The 25,397-nt window shown below is 39.4% G+C and overlaps 1 protein-coding gene across 7 annotated transcripts in view; it reads left to right on the top strand.

The window, feature by feature from the left end:
• The window catches only part of UBE2Q2 (ubiquitin conjugating enzyme E2 Q2), a 79,270-nt gene that overhangs the window by 27,783 nt on the left and 26,090 nt on the right, over window positions 1–25,397 (top strand). For 5 of the 7 annotated variants that reach the window (XR_012516068.1, XM_074392639.1, XM_074392638.1 and 2 more), the window contains exons 2-7: window positions 2,433–2,534; window positions 8,256–8,360; window positions 17,262–17,363; window positions 17,956–18,015; window positions 21,739–21,879; window positions 24,059–24,143. Coding sequence is in view for 6 of the 7 variants with exons in the window: in XM_074392639.1 (XP_074248740.1) it covers window positions 2,433–2,534; window positions 8,256–8,360; window positions 17,262–17,363; window positions 17,956–18,015; window positions 21,739–21,879; window positions 24,059–24,143 (595 nt within the window). In the remaining variant the exon portion in view is untranslated. The remainder of the gene's footprint in view (window positions 1–2,432; window positions 2,535–8,255; window positions 8,361–17,261; window positions 17,364–17,955; window positions 18,016–21,738; window positions 21,880–24,058; window positions 24,144–25,397) is intronic. The other 2 variants (XM_039468735.2, XM_039468736.2) reach the window with 2 other exon arrangements.

Raw genomic sequence — 25,397 nt, 5'->3', positions numbered from 1 at the left:
CCTTTTTAAACCTTTCCTGTGCATAGTGAAGAATACGATGAATACTAGTAGTTTGGTGTTACCGCCTTTATTTGTGCTAAAGAACCAGCATTTTTACCCACCATTATATCTGCACCCTTGCAGCGTATGTCATCTTGTTAGTATCCTTGTAAAAATAGTTTGGACCTGGGGATCTGAAGGCCCCACTTTGGGAACCATTAAAATAGGTACTTAGACCTGCTGTATATCACATCTGTGCATCTACAGGATTAAAAAAATAGTTTCACCGGGCGCGGTGGCTCAAGCCTGTAATCCCAGCACTTTGGGAGGCCGAGGCAGATGGATCACGAGGTCGAGAGTTCGAGACCATCCTGGTTGACATGGTGAAACCCTGTCTCTACTAAAAATACAAAAAATTAGCTGGGCATGGTGGCTCGTGCCTGTAATCCCAGCTACTCAGGAGGCTGAGGCAGGAGAATTGCCTGAACCCAGTAGGCGGAGGTTGTGGTGAGCCGAGATCGCACCATTGCACTCCAGCCTGGCTAACAGCGAAACTCCGTCTCAAAAACAAACAAACAAACAAAAAAAACAAAAAAAATAGTTTCATGATTGTTTTTGTAATTTTTAAAATATGGTTTTGAGAGATTTCAGTCCAGAGCAACAACCATGTATGTTTCTTGGCTTCTGCTGAAGTTTACTAGACAAATACTAAGCTAATGGAATGAAGTCCTAAATCTAGTTGCGGTTTCTTTAGCCTAAGGAAAAGGAAACCTAAAAACTAAAACAATAAAAATGGTCTGGATGGTGTATTCCCAATGCGTGTGAAGAATTTGAAGAAGAAAATGCAACACTCAGTAAGTGGTGTTCTTTAAGAACAGGATTAATTCTGAAGAGTTTCTCTTTTAGCCTGTAAAGAGATTTGGGACACAGTAAGAGTTAGAGGAATGAGAATAGTAAGATAACCCATTATTGACTAGGAATGCTGTTAATGATGTCCTCCTTCAATACAGTTTTTCTCTTAAAAGAACATTTGAGCCGGGCGTGGTGGCTCAAGCCTGTAATCCCAGCACTTTGGGAGGCCGAGGCAGGTGGATCACGAGGTCAAGAGATCGAGACCATCCTGGTCAACATGGTGAAACCCTGTCTCTACTAAAAATACAAAAATTAGCTGGGCATGGTGGCACACGCCTGTAATCCCAGCTACTCAGGAGGCTGAGGCAGGAGAATTGCCTGAACCCAGGAGGCGGAGGATGCGGTGAGCCGAGATCGCGCCATTGCATTCCAACCTGGGTAACAAAAGCAAAACTCTGTCTCAAAAAAAAAAAAAAAAAAAAAAAAAAGAACATTTGATAAAATGCTATAAAAACATTGTTTCTGTGGCTTCAGCTATAAATTATAGTCCTCAGAGCAGTGTTTCCTAAAATTGTTTGTGTGAAATTGTTTTCTATGACTTGAACTTAGTTGTTCTGAAGCTTATATATAATAATAATGGCTCTTCCCCAGTTTACAAAAGAAAACCATACAGAGTAACAGAGCAAATGTCTGTTAGTGGGTGAAAGCACATGATGCTTAGTTTATTAAGTTTTTTTTTTAAAAAAAATCACATGTAATTGTGTTTTAAAAAAATAGTAATGTCATTTCTTGGTAGTACTTGGTTTGTGTGATAGATAAAAATATTATAATTTTATGGTGTGTGAGTTAGTTATCTATTGCTCTGTAACAAATTTAGCAGCTTAAAGCAACAAACATTATCTCACAGTTCTGTGGGTCAGGATTCTGTGCAGTTTACCTTGGGTTCACTGGCTTGGCCTCTCATCAGGCAGTGAAGGTGTTGGTGGCAGCGGTGATCATCCCAAGGCAGGATAGGAGAGACTCCGTCTCCAAGCTCGCTCATGTAGATGTTGGCAGGATTCATCTCACAGGCTGTCGGACTGGGTGTCCGTTTCTAATGGCTATTGGTCAAGGGTCTTTTCCAATACCTTGTGGATAGGGCACCTCGTCACATGGCAACTGGCTTCCATCGGAGGGAGCAATGGCAAGAGTGGGAGAAGGATGAGCAAGGCAGACGTCATCGTCTCTTTGTAGCCTGATCTCAGAAGCGATGTTAGGACTTTTGCTGTATTCTCGTTGTTAGAAGTGAGTCACTAGGTCCAGGGGAAGGAATCTTACAAGGGTGTGAATGCCAGGAGGTGAGGATGATCGGGGCCACTTAGAGGCTGCCTGCCAGTGTTGAAGAAAATTGTTGACTTGTCTGAGCTGTCGCAGCAGACAGTGCCATGCAAGGAGAAAGTCTTAGAAGTCCAGCTCCGCACATGGGTTTTCATGTGTTGCCTCCCCACCCAGACATTTTGTTTAAATCCGTGGTCATCTTGCCATTTAGTGGTGTGGTTTAATTGCATATTTAGGTTAGTCTGTATGTAAATGTTTAACTTAGGTGTTTCTGTTTTAAACAGGAATCCTATCCATCTTCTTCACCGATATGGTTTGTGGACTCTGATGACCCAAATCTGACATCAGTTCTGGAACGTCTAGGAGATACTAAGAACAACAATTCGGTAAGAAAATAAGCCAAGCTATTTTCTCTTTTCCTCCTGAACATTATATTTAGAAATTAAATGTTAAGCGATACTATGATTTAAAAGCACTAATCGTGCTACATTATAATTATAATCTTGGAGGAATTAAAGACTAGGTTTTTTTTTTTTTTTTTAATTTCTTCAAATTCTATTTACTACTTGGTTTCTCTTTCTTATTTCCAACATGTATAACCTTAATTTAGATTCCAAATTAGGGCTCTCTTTTTCCCTGAATTCTAACCATTAAACCAAGCAAGCTTTTTTGGTGGAGACCACTAGCCAAGGTGGAAAGTAGAAAAAAGACCATGGTGGAAGTGAAGGGAGAGAAGGGTAGAATGACACCAGAACTAGTGTTAGGGAATCACCTTTTATTTCAAGGGTGTGTGAGTCTGCAGTAAAAGTCAAAGATATTCAAATACCAAGTTTTATTTTTGTTTTTAGTATTTAAAGAAATACAAGTTTCCATTTTGCACAAATTTTTAAAACGTTTTTTCTTGATTATAAAACTCGTGCAACCATTGTAAAAAAAAAAAAAATGAGTAAACTATAGAAAGGAAAAAAGAAAGAAAATTAAAGTCTCCCGTAATTTCTCTACCTAGTACAACCACTGTTGACATGATGGCTGTTTTCTACCAGTATATATTTTTTCTTTGCTAGTAAAATACATACACCTTTATACATATGTTTAAATAGTTGAGGTCATATTCTATATAGTTTTATATCATTTTAAAAACATTTACTGGCCAGGTGCCATGGCTCACGCCTGTAATCCCAGCATTTTTGGAAGCTGAGGTGAGCGGATCACCTGAAGCCGGGAGTTCAACATCAGCCTAGCCAGCATGTTGAAGCCCCATCTCTACTGAAAATAGAAAAATTAACCAGGCATGGTGGCGCATGCTTGTAATCCCGGCTACTTGGGAGGCTGAGGTAGGAGAATTGCTTGAACATGGGAGGCGGAGGTTGTGGTGAGTCGAGATCACACCACTGCACTCCAGCCTGGACAACAGAGTGAGACTCTGTCTCAAAAACCAAAAGCAAAAAAATTACTGTATTTTCCCATGATAACATAAAGTCTTTATAGAAAAATAACCATCATTATTTTCAGCTGACATGATTGTTTACCTAAAAATATTCAGAGGAACCAACTCAAAAAAAAAGTTCTTAAGATTACCAGTTAAAAGCTGTTAACATAAAAATCAGAAGCATTCCACAATTTTAGCTATAATCACACAGAAGATATAGGGATAAAGTATTTTTTTCAAGTATTTTAACAAAAATTACATACCTAGGAATAAACTTAAGATGTGCAGGACTTTTGTCAAGAACAGGATGATTTTGCTGAGTGGAATGAAAGATTTGCATTCTATGTTCCTGGATGAGCAGATTTAATAATATAAATATATCAGTTATCACGATGTCTTTATATTCATAAACTGTAATTTCTGCTGGGCGCAGTGGCTCATGCCTGTAATTCCATAACTTTGGGAAGCTGAGGTGGGCAGGTCACTTGAGCTCATGAGTTCAAGACCAGTCTGGGCAACATGGTGAAACCCTGTGTCAAAAAAAAAAAAAAAAAAATGAGATGGGTGTGGTGGCACATATTTGTAATGCCAGCTACTCAGGAGGCTGAGGTTTGAGGATCACTTGAGCCTGGGAGGCAGAGCTTGCACTAAGTCTAGATTGTGCCTCTGAACTCCAGCCTAGGTGACAGAGTGAGACCTTGTCTCAAAAAAAACCCAAAAAACCAAAAAACCATATATGTAAAATAAATTTCAGTACAAAGCCTAGCAGATTTATTTCTGGAACTTGACAAAGTGACTTGAACGTTTGTTTAAAAAAATAAATAATGAAAAATAATAAAGAATAGACTTGTTCAACCAGGTGTTAAATAAAATGTTGCGTACCCTGGCCCAGACATATACAGGCAATGAAAATTTAGAAACAGAGTCATGCAAATGAGAATTTAGTATAAGGTAAAGGTGGTATTTTAACTTAATAAGAAAAGGATAGATTATTCTGTAAATAGTCTTAGGAGAACCGACCATTTGAGGACGTTTTGAGTCAACTCTGATTTTTGTCAAAATAAGTTGCAGTTGGTTTAAACACATCTAGTTTTAAAAGTAAGAACAGAAGGCTGGGCATGGTGGCTCATGCCTGTAATCTCAGCACTTTGGGAGGCTGAGGTGGCCGGATCACTTGAGGTCAGGAGTTTGAGACCAGCCTGGCCAACATGGAGAAACCCTTGTCTCTGCTAAAAATAGAAAAATTAGCCAGGTGTGGTGGCGTGTACCTGTAATCATAGTTACTTGGGAGGCTGAGGCAGGAGAATTTCTTCAACCTGGGAGGCAGAGGTTGCAGTGAACTGAGACTGTGCCACTGCACTCCAGCCTGGACAACAGAGTGAGACTGTTTTTTAAAAAAAAAAAAAAAAAAAAAAAAAAAAAAAAAAAGACACTTTAAGAGTTAAGGCTGAGGCTGGTTGCAGTGGTTCACACCTGTAATCCCAGCACTTTGGGAGACTGAAGTGGGAGAAGTGCTTGAGCCTAGGAGTTTGAGATCAGCCTGGGAAATGTAGCAAGTCAGTCAGTCTCTCTCTCTCTCTCTCTCTCTCTCTCCACACACACACACACACACACACACACACACACACACACACACACAAATAAAAGAGTTAGTTAAGATTCGTATGGAGAGCCATGAAGGTAAGAGGTAAAAATTAAAAGCTAGATGGGTGAATGTTCACATATCCAACAAGGGGGTTGATGGGGAAGAATGGTAGACATAGCGCTGTTACTGCTGCCTCCTTTTAGGAAGTTGTTTCTGAAGATCTAAAGATAACAGTTTTATAATAGCAGAAATGAGTTATTTTTCAGTGTCTAAAATATTATATAAATATGTTCATAAGGTTAAATGAAGTAGGATATAAAATTGGGCTTAGTTTTTAAAAATTAAGTATATTTGGCCGGGCGCGGTGGCTCAAGCCTGTAATCCCAGCACTTTGGGAGGCCGAGGCGGGTGGATCACGAGGTCGAGAGATCGAGACCATCCTGGTCAACATGGTGAAACCCCGTCTCTACTAAAAATACAAAAAATTAGCTGGGCATGGTGGCACGTGCCTGTAATCCCAGCTACTCAGGAGGCTGAGGCAGGAGAATTGCCTGAACCCAGGAGGCGGAGGTTGCGGTGAGCCGAGATCGCGCCATTGCACTCCAGCCTGGGTAACAAGAGCGAAACTCCGTCTCAAAAAAAAAAAAAAAAAAAAAAAAAAGTATATTTACATGGAGGAGAAAACAACTCACCTCCCACTTTTATAGTCTCTGCCAATTTATCATAGCCTAGTATCTTGAGAGAATAAGCTATATGTCTTCACCTTTTTTCACTGAACTCATTATAATCTAGACTCTGCCTTCATTCTTGCACTAAAATGTATCTCCTAGTTGCCAAATCCAGGGGCTCCTCTCTTAGCCCCAAATTGACCCCTCTGCAGGATTCTGATACTGTTGATTGTTCCCTTGTTGAACCATTCCTCCATTCTTAATGTGTACCAATAAAGAGTTGGTTAAATAAAAATTACAGTATACGGTTTTATAATAGAATATTCTGTGGAAGCCAAAAATAAAAGGCAGCCAGTCTTTCCACAAGAGCATTTGCAAAGTTCTAAGATACATTAAGTGAAAAAGCAAGGCATAAAATATTGTATAATCCGACCCCTTTAGTATACAGTGTAAAAAAATCTATATGCTTGTTTATACCTCTTTTTTTTCTGGTGGGTACAGGAAACTGTTAATAGTAGGACACAATTAAAAAACAAAAAAGGCTTCTGTGCCAGGCTCTGTGATAATTGAGTGTCAAAGACAAATTAGGCATATCCCTGTCCTCTGTGAACCGATAAGCTGATGGGACTTCCATTGGATTACCGTGTCATTTTTATCTTACCAACCTTCCTGGGTCTCTGACCTGTTCTTCCTTGGCCTACTTCTTTCTTCTTTTCTCATTCAGTGCTTTGAATAATCCTTTACTCCCATGACTTTAGTCATGACCTCTGTTCTAGGGATTCCTAAATCTGCATTCATTTCCAGAGTTTAAACCCATATATCTGTCTGTATATCATACATGTTAGGGAGTCTTACTTGGAGTGCCATGGGTATTCAAAATGATGACATTTAAATTTGCATTTACCCACCTTCTAGCACTGTATCAGCCCCATCATGTGTTTCCTCAGTAATTCTCCTTGTGAGTGTGTGTGGGACAAAATGAAATAATTAAACTAGTCACCCGTGCCTAAACCTGGGAACTGTCTTAGCGTTCTTTTATATACTACTATTCCCTGAACCCCCAGAGTTTCTAAGACCCGTCCTTCTGAATGTCTTTTACTATTTTTCCTGTGATCTCAGTTTCTTCCTCCCATTGCTCAAATACTTTTTTTGTGCATGGGGGAAGGGAGTAAAATGGAAATTCCTGGAAAATGGACTACCCTGTCTTTCTTGTTGCTTGGTATGAGTCCACTACCCTGATGACTCTCTCCCTCAGCACTCCTGTAGCTCCTTCTGTGCCAGAGGTCAGAGTGTCCAGGTCTGTGTCCAGATGGCCCTGCCTCATCTTCATTATGTACTTAGCATAAAACAGAGTGCATCAGGTGCATAACAAATCCACACTGGGAGCTGGCTTCCTTTTAAGCATAAAGATTTTCGTTGGATCCTAATTTACTGTTCAGCCTTCCTCATTTCCACTTGTTCTGTTGTCCACTTTGGGAAGGCTTATTCTTTGCTTTGTTAACCCATTCTAATCCTGTGTCTTCTTTCTTAGTCCTTTGTAAACTTACTTCTTTTCCTTCATCTCTTTCCTTGGTCAGAGCCACCTAGGAAACTTCCTGACCAAGTGATGTAAGGTGCCTTATTAGATCCTATTTAAGTCACTTTATATGTTGAGAAACATTTTAAACAATGAAAACCATGCTTGGGCACATAATTTGTCTTGCTTACTTGCTTAAAGCAAATATGCTTACAAAACAAACTGGACTTAAACATGGAAATTTACAGTTTTTCTTTGCAGTCTCCTAGTGAATTATTATTTTTTTTAGACAGACACTTAAGAGCCTCCTAAGTATCAAATGGTTCCACAGGTTTCATTTAATCTTTACCATTGTGGGAAAGTGTTCATTTCTTCGTTTTACACGTGGGTGGACTCAAACTCAGGGAATTAGGTACTATATCCAAGGTCATCTAGAGAGTCCCAGGCTCTGTCTGCTACATCACATTTGCTTCTGTACTTTAAAGTGAATATGACTGGAATATATAATTTCATAATCCGTGTTAACAAGACTGCCTGTGTCTGGGTTTTTTCCTTTTTTGGTAGCCTCTTTAACGCCCTAATGTTCTCTTGTCTGAAGCTGTAAGTTTCTCAGAAAACAAGGTGGCAGTGAGAAATTGGACAATGTCTGGAACTTCCTTCCTCTCCCTTTATTGTTGTCATTCTGCTAGGTTTATCAGTTGTAGTGATTGTACCCCAAGCCACAGTAACTTTGTTATACTAGAGGCTCCTGAAAATATTTTAAAGACCACTTTTTAAATCTGCAAGCTGCAGTTGAGCAGTAACAAACTTTTTCCTTTCCTACTTGATTGATTACAGTAGTCATAACATTATTCATGTCTTCTAAGGGCCCTTTAACATAATGCTTATTTACTGAAATGTGTTTTGTAGCTTCGTCAGCAATTGAAGTGGTTGATATGTGAACTCTGCAGATTATATAACCTTCCTAAGCACCTGGATGTTGAGATGCTAGATCAACCACTACCCACGGGTCAGGTAAAGTAAAAATTCTCTAGTGTTCAAGAGCTAAAATAAATTGTCTCAAGCAAAAGTAAAACTAGGATGGTTTTTCTTTTTATTATTCAACTTATTTAGAAGTTAGCTTTTTTTGTTCCTATTGAATTGTTTTGTTTGTTCTGTTTTAGGTACTAAAAATAACCTTTTCATTCTTTGGAGCTGCTGGTATTTACTGTATAGGCAAACAATTGCCCTTCTCTCTGCCACCACCTTTTCGTTGTTAACATTCCTGGTTTCCATAAATGCTCTTGCTTCTTTCGTTGTCTTTGCTTGTTCAGTCGTCTTCACCTGGAAATGCCACCTCCCTAAGTCTGTCAATGCTTTTTAAGGACTAACCCAAATGTTAACTCCTGCAAGCAACAGAAATTTCCGCTAGCTCACTACCACCAGTAACTTCATTCTGGATTTACTTATTTAGGCATCAGTTATTTATTTTTTTAACCATAATACATGAGAATTTCGCTCTTAAAACACCCACTTAACCACCCACCTCCCTTTCCTCAAATATTATCTTTAGTCATGTAAGTAATCACTAATTATAATTAGGACTTTGTAGAGTAAAGCCAAGTTTTCTAGAATATTTAGGATAGGATATTTCTCTTCTTGGGTCTGCTTTTTGTTTTGCAGTGTCTTTTTCACAATAGTAATTTTTAATTTAAAAAATTGTGTTCTAGCCCTTTGTGTGAGATCTCCTTCTCTTCCAAAGCCTTTGGCTCCTCTGTGCCTGTCTTAGCAGGTTGTTGTTTGGGTGGGCTGTGCAGATACCATCTTGAGGTTTTTTAAATCTGCTCTCCCAGAGTCGATCCATTCTTTCCTGGATCCCATATTGTCTTTCTTGGCTTACCCTTTCTCATTTTGCCTGACCACATCCTCAAGTAAAACCTACGAAAGCATGGAGCAGAACATTTTCTGAGCTCTAGCTTCTGAAAAAATACTGTCTAGTGTTTGGGTTTTGGAGCCAGTCTGATTTGAATCTTGGTTCTGCTACCTACTAGCTCTGTGCCCTTGGGCTGAATCCCTAACTGCTCTATGCATGAATTTTCCGTTTGCAAAATGGGGGACCAGTAGTAGTAGTAGTACCTATGTTTTTAGGGAACTCTGGGGATTAAATCAGTTGGTCCATGTAAACCGTTTAGAACAGTGTCTGGTACGTAACACACCCCCATCAGCGTTCACTTCTGTTGTATTCTACCTGCGCACTAGATTGATAGTTCGGTTGATTCTGTATTTCTAGGTGGAGGATAATTTTACCTTAGAATTTCAAAGTCTGTGCTGTTGTCTTCTAACCAGTCATGGTGAATTCTTACGCCATCCTGAGTTTCACTCATTTATGCATGACTTTCTCTCTGGAAGCTTTTAGGAGTTTGTCTTTTCCTTGGTGAGCCAAAATAGCACAACAGTACACTTAGTGTGGGTTTTTTAATTCATCAAGCTGGGTACACTGAGTGGATAGGCCTATGGATAGGTTCTTTTAAAGTTGGAATCTTGAATCTTGTCGTATTTTTCTTGGTAACTTTTTCCTTTCCCTTTCATTTGTTCATTTTGAAGTGTCTTAATTGGATTTTAGACCACTTGTCTTGAGTCTTGTAGCTCATATTATTTCTAAATCATTATTCTTTAATTTTTTTTTTTTTTTTTTTTTTTGAGACGGAGTTTCGCTCTTGTTGCCCAGGCTGGAGTGCAATGGCGCGATCTCGGCTCACCGCAACCTCCGCCTCCTGGGTTCAGGCAATTCTCCTGCCTCAGCCTCCTGAGTAGCTGGGATTACAGGCACGTGCCACCATGCCCAGCTAATTTTTAGTATTTTTAGTAGAGACGGGGTTTCACCATGTTGACCAGGATGGTCTCGATCTCTCGACCTCGTGATCCACCCGCCTCGGCCTCCCAAAGTGCTGGGATTACAAGCTTGAGCCACCGCACCCGGCCTATTCTTTAATTTTTAAAATCTGGAATATTTTTCTTATCTTTCAACTTTTGGAAATTTTATTTGGACAGTCATAACTTGACAAGTTTTATTTATTGTTGCGTAAACAGTTATTCCAACACTTAATGGCGTAAAACAACACCTTTGTCTGTTTCTCACTACTCTGTGGGTTAACTGGGACTAGCTGGACAGTTTTTCTGCTGGTCTCATCTGGTAACTCTCACGGAGTGGTTAGACAGTGGCAGGGACTGGCCGTCTGGGTGCTCAGCTGCAGCGCAGTGTCGAGACGCCTTCTTCATCCACAGGGCTGCTGCGTTGCTGTTTCTTCATGTGGCTCTTCTCTCTGCATAGCATCTCATCCTCTTGGGCCTCTTCATGTGGCTTCTCCTTATCCAGGAGGATACTCAGTTCTTATTTTTGACTTCCAGAAGCACAGAAGTGGTAGCTGCCCGGTGTTTTTAAGGCTTAGACCTGGAACAGGCCAGTGTCATTTCTGCCACATTTTGTAGGTTAAAGTGAGTCTTGGGGCCAACCCAGATTCACTGTGTGATGGGCCTTTCCAAGGACGTGATGACAGGAGGTGTGGCTCATTGGGGACCAACTCCCAAGATGAACTCTGAGGTCTAAGAACCTTTTCTTTGATTAGTTTTTATACATATTCTATTTTTGTTCTATGGATGTAATATATTCATAAATGTCTTTAAGGAGCTATTTTGATACTCTTTGGCTCTTCCCTAACATCTCTTTTTTCTTTAATAATTTATTTAGTAGTCTGTTTATATTTATGTATTTATTTTAAAGCTTTTCCTCAAGTATCTATTCTATGTTGCTCATCATTTGTAGTCGTTTTTTTTTTTGAGATGGAGTCTTGCTCTGTCACCCAGGCTGGAGTACAGTGGTGTGATACTGGCTTACTGCACCTTCTCCCTCCTGGGTTCAAGCAATTCTCTGCCTCAGCCTCGCGTGTAGCTGAGATTACAGACACCCACCACCATGCCCAGCTAATTTTTTTGTATTTTTAGTAGAGATGGGGTTCCATCTTGGCCAGGCTGGTCTTGAACGCCTGAGCTTGTGATCCACCCTTCTCAGCCTCCCAAGTGCTGGTATTACAGGCATGAACCACCATGCCCCCCAGCCATTTGTAGTCTTTTAATTCCCTTTTTTGTTCATATTTGAGAGAAGTACTAAAAGACTGATTGGGAGGCTGGGTGTGGTGGCTCACATTTATAATCTCAGTGCTTTGGGAGGCGGGGGTGGGAGGATCTTTTGAGCCCAGGAGTTTAAGACCGCCTTTAAGTTAAGCCTTTGAGTTAAGACCCCACCTTTACAAAAAAATAAAAAAATTAGCTGGGTATGGTGGCACCTGTATGTAGTCCCAGCTACTCAGGAGGCTGAGGCGGGAGGATCACTTGAGCCAGGAGGTGAGCTGTGATCATGCCAGTGTACTGCAGCCTGGGTGACAGAGTGGAAGACTGTCTCCAATCAATCAATCAATCAATCAATCAATCAAGACTGATTGGGAGTTCTCTGTGGCCAAGACTTGTCAACTGATAGCTTTTAGGGGGAATTTAGGCTGATTCCCAATTGTTATTCCCCACCCGTCTATCTTATTTCCTATCTCCTGGTGCAGTCATAAATGTCTGGAGCTACTTCATTCCTCTGGAGATGAAACCTGTGTTCTCTCGCCTGAGGTAGATACATTTGCTTGGGTTGTGCTTAAGGAGATGTGGGAGAGCAGTGTGTTTCAGGGCCTGGAAAATGTTCTGTATATAGGTTTTTGGTTAAGCTCTGTTTTCAGTCTTGCCTGTCGGTCCCATTCTCGGGGGTACCTGGTGCCTGAGTCTAGAGCCTCTCCAGGGTGCTGTGAGACAAATTTGCTTCCTTGTTACTGATATCCCCCAACCTCCACCTTTGTTTGCTTTGCTTCATTAATTAATCATTTTCCATTTACCGTCACTGTCTAGTGGAGGTGAGGTCTCCTCTGTTGGTAACTCCATTCCTGTTTTGTAATTGTGTGTTTATTCTTCACTGTATTCTAGAGGAGCCTCAGGAAAAAGACCAGATGGGAGAAATATGTGTTTAGTGTTCAGTTTTCCTTCTGTAAGACATCTGCAACTTGTGTTTTTCACTGGATATATCATGGATTTAATGTATACAGAGGTACCTTGTTTTTCATGATTGTGCCTACAATTCTATGTACAGATATAACTTGTGAATTACATGATGAAATTTTCCTAATTTTCAGTCATCCTTGCATTCCTATAATAAGCACTGTTAGAATGGATACAGTAATATTTTGTGTTTGGATTTTTACTTCTGTATTAAGTAAGGTTATACTTTTATTTCATTTCAGTATTGGGTTTGCAGGGTTGACTTAGGAAGCTTTACATCTTTTTTTTTTTTTCCCCCCTAAGATCTGGGATGTAAATTTAGTTTACACAGTATTTTTCAACTGGAGGAGATTTTTATCTCCCAGGGACATTTGGAAATATCTGGAGCCATTTTTGGTTTTCACAACTGGTCATGGTAGGAGTGCTGTTGGCATTTCTTGGGTAGAGAGGATGTCACTAAACATCCCACAATACACAGAAGAACCCTCCACAAAGAATTGTCTGGCCCAATATATCAATATTCCTGAAGTTGAGAAACTGTGGTTTAAATAAAAATCCAATCTAGAGGATGAGTCTTTGTCTTTTTCCTATGTGTTGATCTCCATATTTTCCACTTCTTCAGTTTTAGTAATGTAGATTCTAAAAAAAAAAAAAAAATCACTTCATGTGTACTTCTAAGCTGTTGTAAAGATGTGTAAAGTTTTCAGTTTTTGCATCATATTCACATGTGGCTATATGCCTTTTTAATTCAAAGTTTTCTTTTGATTACTTATCAGAGTCTTGAAAGAATCCTCCTTTAATTTTATTTTTTAAATCTAGTTTCACTTTTTTCTTGTCTTATTTCTCCTTTTTGTTTATTTTGCCTTTTCTAGTTTAGTGGATTAATGTGATTTAAATTGCATCATAAACAAACATGTAAGAGTATACATTTTCTTTGGGTGCTGTTTGACTTTATTGCACAAGTTTTAAAATCTATTTTCTAAGTGATTTTATTCCATCATTTGTTCACATTGCCATACTATTAAACTTTTTATTGGGAGATACAACATGTATTGAAAATATGTAAAACTTAAGCTTAGTGTAACACATAATTAGAGTGAATACTTGAGAACCAACAGCTGGCCACCATGTAGGTGAAGAGAAGGCACATTGCTAGCACTACAGAAACTTTCCGCAGGCTGCTTCCCGATCATTGTCTCTGTACGCTCATCTTTCCTTATGTTTCTCTGGTGTTAACACTCACGTATACATCCTTGAAAAGTGCAGTGTAGTGCTGCCTGTTGTTCGAACTTCTGAAAATCATACTATATGTATTTTTTCATGTCCTGGTTGTACTCAACATTTAGTGTGAAATTTGTTCATATTGTGTGTAGCCATAGTTCTTTTGCATTGCTGTATTTATTCCATCGTTTGAGTACATCATACCATTTCTCCCCTTGACTATATACAGACATGTGGGTTGTTTCCAGCATTATTTGGAATAGCGAATGCTGCTGTGATCATTCTTGTCTGTATTTCATGGTACCCCTGTGCCAGCATTTCTCTGGGGCACATACTAGGAATTGGATGACTGGGGCATGAGGATCAATTGCTTCTTTTACCCCAGAGTTATCTAGGAAAAAAAAAAACTTTTTAGAAAACATTTTCAGGTGACTTTTGAGTTATTTTTAGTGCATCAATATGGTAAGAGAATATAACCGGTCACCTTTCAGCTGCATTATCAGCAGTTGTTTAGACTACATTATTGGTGTTACTGTTGTCTTTGCTTCTTGCTGCTGCTTCTGTTACATCTCCTGCTCCCGGCCTGTCAAGTATATCCATGAATAATATCCTGGTTTTTTTTCCCCCCCTCTGGAAAGGGTCTGTGGGAATGTGTATGGAGAGTGTTCCTTGAATACTTGCTGTCTGTTATCATTTGTTCGACAGATATCTGAGTCTGTATAAAGTATTCCACCACATTGGTGTGGAGAATCTGGAGGTGAACATAAACAGATATTCTTCCTGTCTTGATGGAGCTATATAGAATTCTAAGTTCATAATTGAGTCTCTTTCCAGTTCTTTACACTTTTATCTTCTGATATTTGTTGCAAATGAAAAGTCTGATGCCTAGCTGCTTCTTACTTCTTTCTGGATATTTTTTCTTTCTGGTAGTTGGTATGATTTTCTCTGTAACCGCAAAGTGTGGGGGTTTTTACTTTTCAATACTCCTTAAAAAAAAAAAAAAAAAAAAAAAAAAGAGGTCTTGCTCTCTTGCCCAGGCTAGAGTGCAGTAGTGTGATTACGGCCTGCTACAGCCTCTACCTCCTAGGCATAAGCAGTCCTTCTACCTCAGCCTCCTGAGTAGCTGGGACTACAGGTGTGCAATGCCACCATGTGTGACTAATTTTTAAAAACTTTTTGTAGATATGGGTTTTTACCATGTTGCCCAAGCTGGCCTCAAACTCCTGGGCTCAAGCGCTACTCCTGCCTTGGCCTCCCAAGGTGTTGTTATTACAGGCATGAGCCACTGTGTTCAGCCCTCAGTATTCTGGGGGCATTCGCAGCCACTTGATACTCTAAAGTCTTTCTTCAGCTCAGCAGCACTTGGCTCTTTTCTTTCTTTTTATTCCCCTTCACCCTCTGGATGAATGTTAGATGTCTTTATCTTCCATGTCTCTTAACTGTTCTCTTACTTAATCTCTTCTGCTTTCCCTCTACCCCCATCTCCTTTTGTTTCATCTGTTCTAAGGGAATGTCACAGTTTGGTTTTCCTAATTATAAATACTGTGTCCATTGTACTCTGGCCCTTCTACAAGTGGTTTTTTGGGGGTGGAGGGGATCTTATTTTTACTTTCTAGAATTGTGCTTGCATAGTAACCTTTTTTATTTTGTGGATGCAGTATCTTCTCAATTACTGCCAAAAATTCCAGTCAGGTTTTTAAATTCTATTTATTTCCTTCATTAGTAGTGCTTCAGGTCGTTTGTGCTTACTTGACTTGGCACCTTCCTTTCAGATTGCTTATCTCTTCATTTATTTATAGATGAGGTATACCATTGATCAGTATCAGTTGTTGATCTCAGTGTCTTCAGAATTATCACTGTTTTCTGCTGTGGCTGCCCTCTCCTGGTGTGCAGACCTGTGCTCTTCCTGTGGCATGAGGATGAGGAGGTCCTGGCCAGTGAGCTTTCCAGCTTCTGAGCTAAAAGGAAGAGGCAGAGTCTGTTATAACATTTTGCTGCTGCATTGAGTTATATTAAAAACATTCTGGCCGGGCGAGGTGGCTCACATCTGTAATCCCAGCACTTTGGGAGGCTGAGGCAGGCGGATCACAAGGTCAGGAGATACCGCCTGTAGTCCCAGTTACTTGGGAGGCTGAGGCAGGGGAATCACTTGAACCCAGGAGGCGGAGATTGCAGTGAGCCGAGATCATGCCCCTGTACTCCAGTCTGTCAACAGAACGAGACTCGGTTTAAAAAAAAAAAATCTGTCTTTTCTCTCTGGTTTTGACACTCATAGTAAAAGGCAATCGAGATAGGCTTCCTCTACAGGAGAGTAATTGTTACCAACTGTAGTTAGGACAAGTACAGTAAAGAATGTTTGATTCGGCCGGGCGCGGTGGCTCACGCCTGTAATCCCAGCACTTTGGGAGGCCGAGGCGGGTAGATCATGAGGTCAAGAGATCGAGACCATCCTGGTCAACATGGTGAAACCCCGTCTCTACTAAAAATACAAAAAATTAGCTGGGCATGGTGGCGCGTGCCTGTAATCCCAGCTACTCAGGAGGCTGAGGCAGGAGAATTGCCTGAACCCAGGAGGCGGAGGTTGCGGTGAGCCGAGATCGCGCCATTGCACTCCAGCCTGGGTAATGAGTGAAACTCCATCTCCAAAAAAAAAAAAAAGTTTGATTCTTTAAAAAAGTGGTCCCTCCATTTATTTGGATTGGGATTGTGGCTTTCTCAAGCCCGGCATTCTGATTACATCTGCTTTGTGCCTTCCAGTGTGTCCTTGTAGTTTTGGTTCACCAAGGGTATTCATTCTCCTTGTATTTGTTGTTTTTCTGCTGCTGCAATGGACTTACCCTTTTTTTTTTTTTTTTTTTTTTAAATAAAATTCTGTCATTTCAGTGGGGTTTTGGAAAGAGGACCAGACCAGATCTTGAAATGAAATTCATCTTATGATTTCCCAGGCTTAACTCACTTTTTGTTTTGATTAAATTACTTACCCTTTTTGAGGGGGTGGGGGCTCAGTTTTTTCATGTGTAAAATGAAGGGTAGTAACTGGTCTGATGGTTACAGACCTGGATGCATGTTACAGTCACCTCAGAGATCTTTTTAAAAATGGATTCTCTGGGTAGGCTTTGAAATTAACATTTCAAAAATGCTGTTTCAACCATTGTTGCTACCAAACTCTTTGGGACTTTTAGGTTAGGTATATATTCTTTAGATACCCAGAACAGTTGGATTTGGAATATAACAATGTAGAGAAACGAAGAAGGGGTGCATTACATTTTGGAAGCTGCTGCTTGCTTCTTTTTTCCATTTGGTTTTTAGAAGACAAAAGAATGTCTAAAGCGATGCAGATTTAAAGGAAATATAAGTTAATTCTGCATGGGTGTGTTTATCTACGTGGCATTCTCCAGCTCACTAATCCAGAAGAGTTCTAATACCCTCTGTGATCGTAGGTTTGTTTTTCTTAAGAATTATTCCATCAGAGTGTCTAATAACAGATGCTTAGATAGAGTTGAGACCTTTGTTGGTCTTACTTGATCTCTGGATCCTAGTTTCTTGATCTTTTACATATTCTGGGTTCTAACCTGAACTGGTCTTCGTGTTTAAAGATGCATTTTTATTCTGTGTCCTGGCCAGGAAGCTTATCTTTTGAACTTGCCAGAAATGGATACGAAGATCCTTCCTAAATCCCCACCAAATTCATTTCTGAACTTCATAAATAGTAAATTATGTAAATTGGTAAGTTGTGTATTGTAGAGAAGTATTTAGTAGTAAATAACGTTTTTAAAAATAAATTCACTTCTTAGGTAATCACTTCATAATTCTTAGTTTTGTGAAATATCTATTATAAATAACTTATCTGACCTTTCAAAATGTAAGGCAATTGAATTTATATAATGATTCAGGCTCTCCAAAGTTAAAAAGGTAGCTATTTTAGCGATAGTTAAGGATGTTTTATTTTAGACAAAATAAACCATTGATCTTACGCATATTGACATATAAGTAAATTGTGTTTTTATTTTAAGTTAGATAATGTTTTAACTTTTTTTTCTGTTTTGCTTTATATTTGTTGCTTTTCTTTATTCCTAAGGCATCAGTTAAGTTGAATTGTTCAAAGGTGTTTAATTTTTAAAAGCTGATAGCTGTTATTTGTTAGTCAAAGCTGGATTTAAACATAAAACATTTTAATTTCAGTAAACTCTCTGGGAGTGAAACTGTACTGACAGATAGTTGAGAGTTTGTCCCTAAAGCTATGGCACCAGTCTTCTGATGTCCTCAGCCTGTGCATAGTTGTTCTGTGCAGCCCTGGTAGATTCTTTCTCTGTTTCAGAATGGGACAACAGAAGAAGTGACTTCAGAAGAAGATGATGAAGAAGAAGAGATGGCTGAAGTAGGTATTTTATATAAGAATAACAGTTCATGAATCTCTCCATTTTTGGACACTTGAGTAATTTTCTAATCTTTTTTATAGACTACTATTAATGTGGAATAACTGAAAGCACGTTGTGTTTGGAATGGAATATAATTTATAAATTCTGGCTTCACCTCTAACTCATGATATGCCTTTGAGTAAATTTATCTGAAGTCTTTGTATTTGATTTCCTGGAAAACAAAAGCTCTTAACTTGTAGCACTCAAATTATATTTATATTTAATACTAATCAGTACTTAACCTGTGTTTGGTTATTTTTAGGGAGGGGAACTAAGTTTAAAAAATTTATGTTCGAATAAAAGGAGAATTTGAGAAAATTTTACAGACTCATCACCAGAAGTAATGAAACTGTCTCTTGTTGAAAAATCATCAAAGATTTTTGTTTTAGTCTGTTTTATGCTGTTATAACAGAATACTGGAGACTGGTCTGGAGGCTGGGAAGTCCAAGACCAAGATACCAGCATTTGGTGTCTAAGGGCCTTCTTGTTGCATTCTCACATGGGTAGAAGGCAGAAGGGCAGGAGAGTAAGTTAGTCCAGTGTGTGAAGCCTCATTCATGAGGGCCTTAATCCCATTAAGGAGGAAGGAGCCCTCTTGGCTTAATCTCCTCTTAAAGGTTCTTCTACCTCTTAATAAGATCATATTGGCAACACCTGAATTTTGGAGGGAGCACATTCAAATCATAGCAAATGTAGTAGAGCAAATTCCAAAGACATTGAGCTTAGGCCAGTTGTCAGTCATGGGTATAATTTTAGATGTTTTCAAGCTCTGAAGCTTTGCATTTAAAATCAGACTTCGGAACAAAGATCTGTGTCTTTGTATTGACCAAATAGCAGGTATGTGAATTCCATGGCTTGATTTTTTTTTTTTAAATACTTTCTCTGTTTTGGATCTTATAATTAATACATGCTTTTATTTTCTTGATCTGGAAAATTTTAATCTAAAATGTACTTTCAGAATGCTTCAGAACTAAAGAGGCAGTGTTGTAGGCTTGTTTTTGTTTGTTTTTTTGAGATAGGGTTTCACTGACACACAGGCTGGAGTGTAGTAGTGTGATAACAGCTCACTGCAACCTCAAAATCTTGGGCTCAAGCAATCCTCCAAACTCAACCTCCTAAGTAGCTGGGACTAGGCATGTGCCCCATGTCCAGATTTAAAAAAAAAAAAAATTGTAGAGATTGGTTCTTGCTCTGTTGTCCAGGCTGATCTCATGAGCTCCTGACCTCAAGCGATCCACCACCTCAGCCTCCCAAAGTGCTGGGATTACAGGCCCGTGTCATCGTTTCTGGCTGTAGGATTGTTTTATGAGTCTGAGAGTAAAATGATCTTTAAAATTGTCCACTTAGAATTAGAGTTTGTTTCAGTGTTTTTATGCAGTTTAGCTTAGGTGGAATAAACTGCATGAAAACATTAAACCTTTTCCCGGTGGCTCAAGCCTGTAATCCCAGCACTTTGGGAGGCCGAGGCGGGTGGATCACGAGGTCGAGAGATCGAGACCAACCTGGTCAACAAGGTGAAACCCCGTCTCTACTAAAAATACAAAAAATTAGCTGGGCATGGTGGCGCGTGCCTGTAATCCCAGCTACTCAGGAGGCTGAGGCAGGAGAATTGCCTGAACCCAGGAGGCGGAGGTTGCGGTGAGCCGAGATCGCGCCATTGCACTCCAGCCTGGGTAACAAGAGCGAAACTCCGTCTCAAAAAAAAAAAAAAAAAAAACCTTTTCCATGGGTCCAGTATACCCTGAAGCAGCCATTGTACTATAAAGTTCATGAACCTTTTCTTTTCCCCTCACAAGATAAACAAGGAACCACAACATCGAGGCAAATCTAGAAAGGGAGGAGCCGGAACTTTGGAGATGTCAGATTGGGTCAGGTGAAAAGCAGAGATTCTAGGCTCCTAAAATAATGTGGGAACAGGCCCAGAACAACCCTGGACATGGTGCGTTTGGATGCAATGGCTGCTTTTCTTTTGAGAAGGAAGGTTGATGTGTTGAAGTCATGGAAAGCAGGATTGACTGGAAAAGGCAGATGGTTAAAAGTCTTGAATTAGAGACCAACATGTTTCTGTTTGGTGTGATTATTGATAGGAAGGCCTTAAACAGGCAGGCGATAGTGTGCTGAGAATATTGTTTTAGAAAGATAATGTTGAATTCTGTTTGGGATGTGCTAATTAATACTCAGGGAAAGAAGTTTTGTGGATGGGAACGTGACTAAGGCGCTAAAGGCATTTGTGAGAATTGTGAGGAAAACAACGTGTCGCATGGGAGATCAGGGCTAAAAGGTGCACACTAGGAGCAGAGAGCTCCAAGAAGTATGGAGTTATGGGCAGAGTTTGAGTGAGAACAGGGCGTTATAGGGCTTAAAGAGATGGCATTCCAAAAAGGAAGCCAGGGAGGCGAAGGCTGCGGTGAGCCGAGATCCGGGCACTGCATTCCAGCCTGGGTGACAGAGCGAGACTCCATCTCAAAAACAACAGCAGCAAAAACAAAATCAAAAAAGGCCTATTGAATCTGGGTAGAAGGTAGTCATTAACCTGGTCTAGATATCGGTGAATTCGCTGGCTTGGGTGGGGTGGAGGAAGTCAAGATGAGTATAATTTACTCCTTTAGCAATTTTGGCAATTGAAGTAGAGAAATAAGGTAATTGCAAAAAAGTTAGGATTTAAAAAATTCCGCATAGATTTATATATGTGTAAGAATAGATAGTATGGGAAGGGAGGAAGCAGAATGATGTGAATAAAGATATTGGTCTAGGGGTATTCAAATTCTTTTTTTCTTTTTCTTTCCTTTTTTTTTTTTTTTTTTTTGAGATAGGGTCTCACTCTGACACCAGGCTGGAGTACAGTGGTATGATCATAGTTCACTGCAGCCTCAGACTCCTGGACTCAAATGATCCTCCTAACTCAACTTCCTGAGGACCTAAGATAAAATTCTTTTTGTAACTTATTTTCTAGTTACAAATGTCAATAGATGCTTACTACATGAAACTTGGAAATTAGGGGAAGGCACTAAATGTCTCCAGAGATAACAACTAAAATTAACTGAAACTAACATTTAAATATAAGTTCATCTGGTCTTTCTTTTTTTGTGCATATGTCAGCATAATTGAAATTCTTTGTACTCTTTTTTGTATTCTGTTTTTCATTTTAAAGTTTTTTGATACAGGAGAAATTATGCTATGTTGGTATTTCAGTGGCCTCTTAATAATTGCCTATTTTTGCACATGGAGATTTTGTGTTTGTTTTTGTGGTTGCAATATTGAAAATAGGTGTCTTTCTGTCTAAATTTGTGTCTACAGTTTAGGTTCTTAGAATACAATTCTAGAAGTTGAGTTCCTGGAACAAACTATGAACACTTAAGGTTCTCGATGCCTCTGCTAAACTGTTTCACAGGTTCCTCTTAGTAGGAAATATAAGGGATGGCTTATTTTGTAATAGTTATGACTTTGTAAAACTTTTAAACCTGCTTTACCCAGAGTCTAACTTTTAAATAAAATGGGGGATATAAAAGGAGGGAACCTCTTGAATTGAATGTGGGGGCTTTTTCTTTCTCCCTATAGGATAGGTATATTCTGTTTCTTGTCCCCCAGTGAGTCAAGAATAATTTAGCTTTTGGCATAAGAAACTACTGAAGAAAAATAGGTTGAATAAGCTAACATTTTTCTTCTTTTTTTTTTTTTTGCAGGATATAGAAGACTTAGATCACTATGAGATGAAGGAAGAAGAGCCTATTAGTGGGAAAAAGTCAGAGGATGAAGGAATTGAAAAAGAAAATTTGGCAATATTAGAGAAAATTAGAAAGACTCAAAGACAAGACCATTTAAATGTAAGTGTGTAAATATCTAGAACCTGGACTTTTGTGGTTAAGTAATTACAGTTAATACCAGGCAGTTCATTAACATGTCTATCTCAGCTGCCCTCCTGCTCCATTCCCGCCTTAGTGGTGGATTCAATCATATGTTTATTTTAAAACAGGGTCTTTCGCTGTCATTCAGGCTAGAGTGCAGTGGCACAGTCATAGTTCAGTGTAGCCTTGATTTCTCAGGCTCCGGTAATCCTCCTGCCTCCCAAGTAGCTTGGACTATAGGCATGTGCTACCATACCAGGCTTTTTTTTTTTTTTTTTTTTTTAATTTTTAGTAGAGATGAGGTCTCTCTGTGTTGCCCAGGCTGGTCTTGAACACCTGAGTTCAAATGATCCTCCCATCTCGACCTCCCAAAGTACTGGGATTACAGACATAAGCCACCATGCCTAGCCTTAGTCATATGTTTTGTTGCACTAGATTACCTTTCTCGTCTATGAGTAGCCACTTTTTACCTGTTCATCTGCTCTTCACATTCTGGAACCACCTGCTGATCCCTGTATATGCCCCTTTCCAGCCTGTTGATGCCGTTTTCTCTGCTTACCTTCCTCCCATGGGATCTGTATGTTCAAATTAATACTCTTCTACAAAATACAATTCAAATTCTTCCTCCTAGGTGAAGCTGACTTTGATCTGTCCTACTCTGACTCAACCAAAAGTAATTTTTCTCTTTTGACTGAACATCTTTTTTTTCTTTTTTTTTTTGAGACAGAGTTTTGCTCTTGTTACCCAGGCTGGAGTGCAATGGCACGATCTCGGCTCACCGCAACCTCCGCCTCCTGGGTTCAGGCAATCCTCCTGCCTCAGCCTCCTGAGTAGCTGGGATTACAGGCACGCGCCACCATGCCCAGCTAATTTTTTGTATTTTTAGTAGAGACGGCGTTTCACCATGTTGACCAGGATGGTCTCGATCTCTCGACCTCGTGATCCACCCACCTCGGCCTCCCAAAGTGCTGGGATTACAGGCTTGAGCCACCGCGCCCGGCCTCTTTTTTTTCTTTGAGATGAAGTCTCGCTCTGTCTTCTGGGCTGGAATGTGGTGGCATGATCTTGGCTCACTGCAACTTCTGCTTCCAGGGTTCAAGCAATTCTCCTGCCTCATCCTCCTGTGTCGCTGGGATTATAGGTGTCCACCACCGTGCATGGCTAATTTTTGTATTTTTAGTAGAGACACGGTTTCTCTATGTTGGCCAGGCTGGTCTTGAACTCCTGACTTCAAGTTATCTGCCTGCCTTGGCCTCCTAAAGTGCTAGGATTACAGGCGTGAGCCACTGCACCTGGCCACAACTTAATATCTCTTTTATGTGAAGCAGCAAAAATGTGAAAGAACACTGAGTTTGGTGACAAACACACCTTTTATGGTTTCTCTTTCCTCAACTCTAAAATATGGCTAGACAGTACATACCTTTTGGATGATTGCTATGAAAAAAATGAGAATGATGTGTGCATATATATAAAATGCTCAGAGTAGGGAAACATCAAATGATTATCTGGACACTTACTATTTCCTGCCTTGTATTAGGGCTATTTACCAACTCCACAAAATCTGAGAACCAGTTACTTTGTCTTGGGCACAGGTTCTCCAAAACAGGGAGTGAATTGTTAGGCAAGTAGCTATCAAGTGTTGAAACCAGTTAGATTACTCTCACTCCTTCAATCTTATTTATATATTATTTTATAATTTTTAGTAGAGCAAAGAAAAACTGAAACCAGTTGCATATGGGGATACATGTTTCTCACTTTAAAGTGTCTTAATGTGTGAACTAGACTGTGTAATAGTCTTGCTTATAGTCTTATGAATGGAAGTGTATTTTAGTTAATAATGTGTCACTTTGAGTGTCTTAAGTTGCTGGGGTTTGGAATAGACTCATACCGAACTCTGTGCTATTGTGGAGTCCATGGTGGTCTGGACATTGTTGACTAGACTTTTTCACATGATAAGACATAGGAAATGAACCAGACTTGTGCCTAGTTTTGTATCCTCTTGAAACTTCATAATGCTTCATTTAATTGGACTCGTTTTTCTTAAAATGTTGAGTGGTGATCCATGTTTACTGTAATCTTTTGTATCAGATTGAAATACCTTAAATCTTTAATTACTTGGCTCAACGGACCCTGGTAAACAGTGGTTTTTGTGTTTCAGGGTGCGGTGTCTGGGTCAGTGCAAGCTTCAGATAGACTTATGAAAGAGCTCAGGGACATATACAGATCACAGAGTTATAAAACAGGTAAGGATTCCTGGATCCCCACTCTCCTTATGGTTCTGCTCTTTTCTATTGTCAGGTTGTAAATGTCATTTCTTAAAACTGGACTGAAATGGAAATGTTTACTGGCTTTATTTTAGGAATGTGAAACTGAAATGCAATAAAATTTCAAAAGATGTAAGGGTAAAATAGGATGAGTTGTTTGATTTTTGGATTAAAAAAGGTTTTGATAGGTCCATTGGAATTTTGTTCTCTTCCTGATAAAGAGTGAGCCCCCTGCATGACTTTTATCTTTTGGTGAAAGCATGAGCAATATTGCTTGGAAAGTAAATAAGAGTAAAGCATTTCATTGTACGGAGAATGATTGCCAAGTTGATTTTTTATTATTCCCCACCCCCGATTTTGAAAGCAATATCCTCAATTCTTGTTGTAGAGATAGTTAGCTTATTACCTTTAAAGTATGTAGGTTTTTAAAGTTTTCATTTCATTGTCTCACTTGAGTATTCTTACTCAATATGACATGAATATTATGGAACCTCTCTAACTAGAGGTAAAATTCTGATATTGTTTCAGAGATTCTAATAGTATTGAATAAAGAACCAAACTTTAATTGGAAAAGATAGCATTGGTTGGGTTCGGTGGCTTACACCTCTAATCTCAGCACTTGATGAGAGGCCAAGGTGGGCAGATCATCTGAAGTCAGGAGTTCGAGACCAGCCTGGTTAACATGGCAAAACCCCATCTCTACTAAAAATACAAAATTAGCTGTGTGTGGTGGCATGTGCCTGTGATCCCAGCTACTCAGTAGGCAGAGGCAGGAGAATCACTTGAACCCGAGAGGCAGAGGCTGCGGTGAGCCAAGATTGCAACACTGCACTCCAGCCTGGGCAGCAAGAGCAAGACTCTGTCTCAAAAAATATATATAAGATAGCATTATGATGCATTCAGGAATTCTTAGCATGAGCAAATCAAAATTATTAGAACTTGCTTAAAAAATAAAAACAAGGAAAAACCCTTGCTTTATAGAGTACAGGATAAGCCAAACTTGTTTCCGAGACGTTAGAATTATGGGTGTCATTACAGTTTTTTTGTGTAAGAAGTTTGTTTAAAAGTTTATCTGTAGAAAGCTAATAAAGTACAAACATTTGAATACTGGTTTTATTTTTAAATGTTAAGTAATCATTTGTTTCAGTATTGTTTATATAGAAAAAAACAGATATCGGGCAGAATTGGTTAAAGCATATCCATAAAGTAAACTGCAACAAAGTCATGAAAAAT

This window comes from Saimiri boliviensis, chromosome 2 (assembly GCF_048565385.1).
Source record: "Saimiri boliviensis isolate mSaiBol1 chromosome 2, mSaiBol1.pri, whole genome shotgun sequence".
NCBI lineage: Eukaryota > Metazoa > Chordata > Mammalia > Primates > Cebidae > Saimiri > Saimiri boliviensis.
This window is presented reverse-complemented; position numbering and strand designations above follow the sequence as displayed.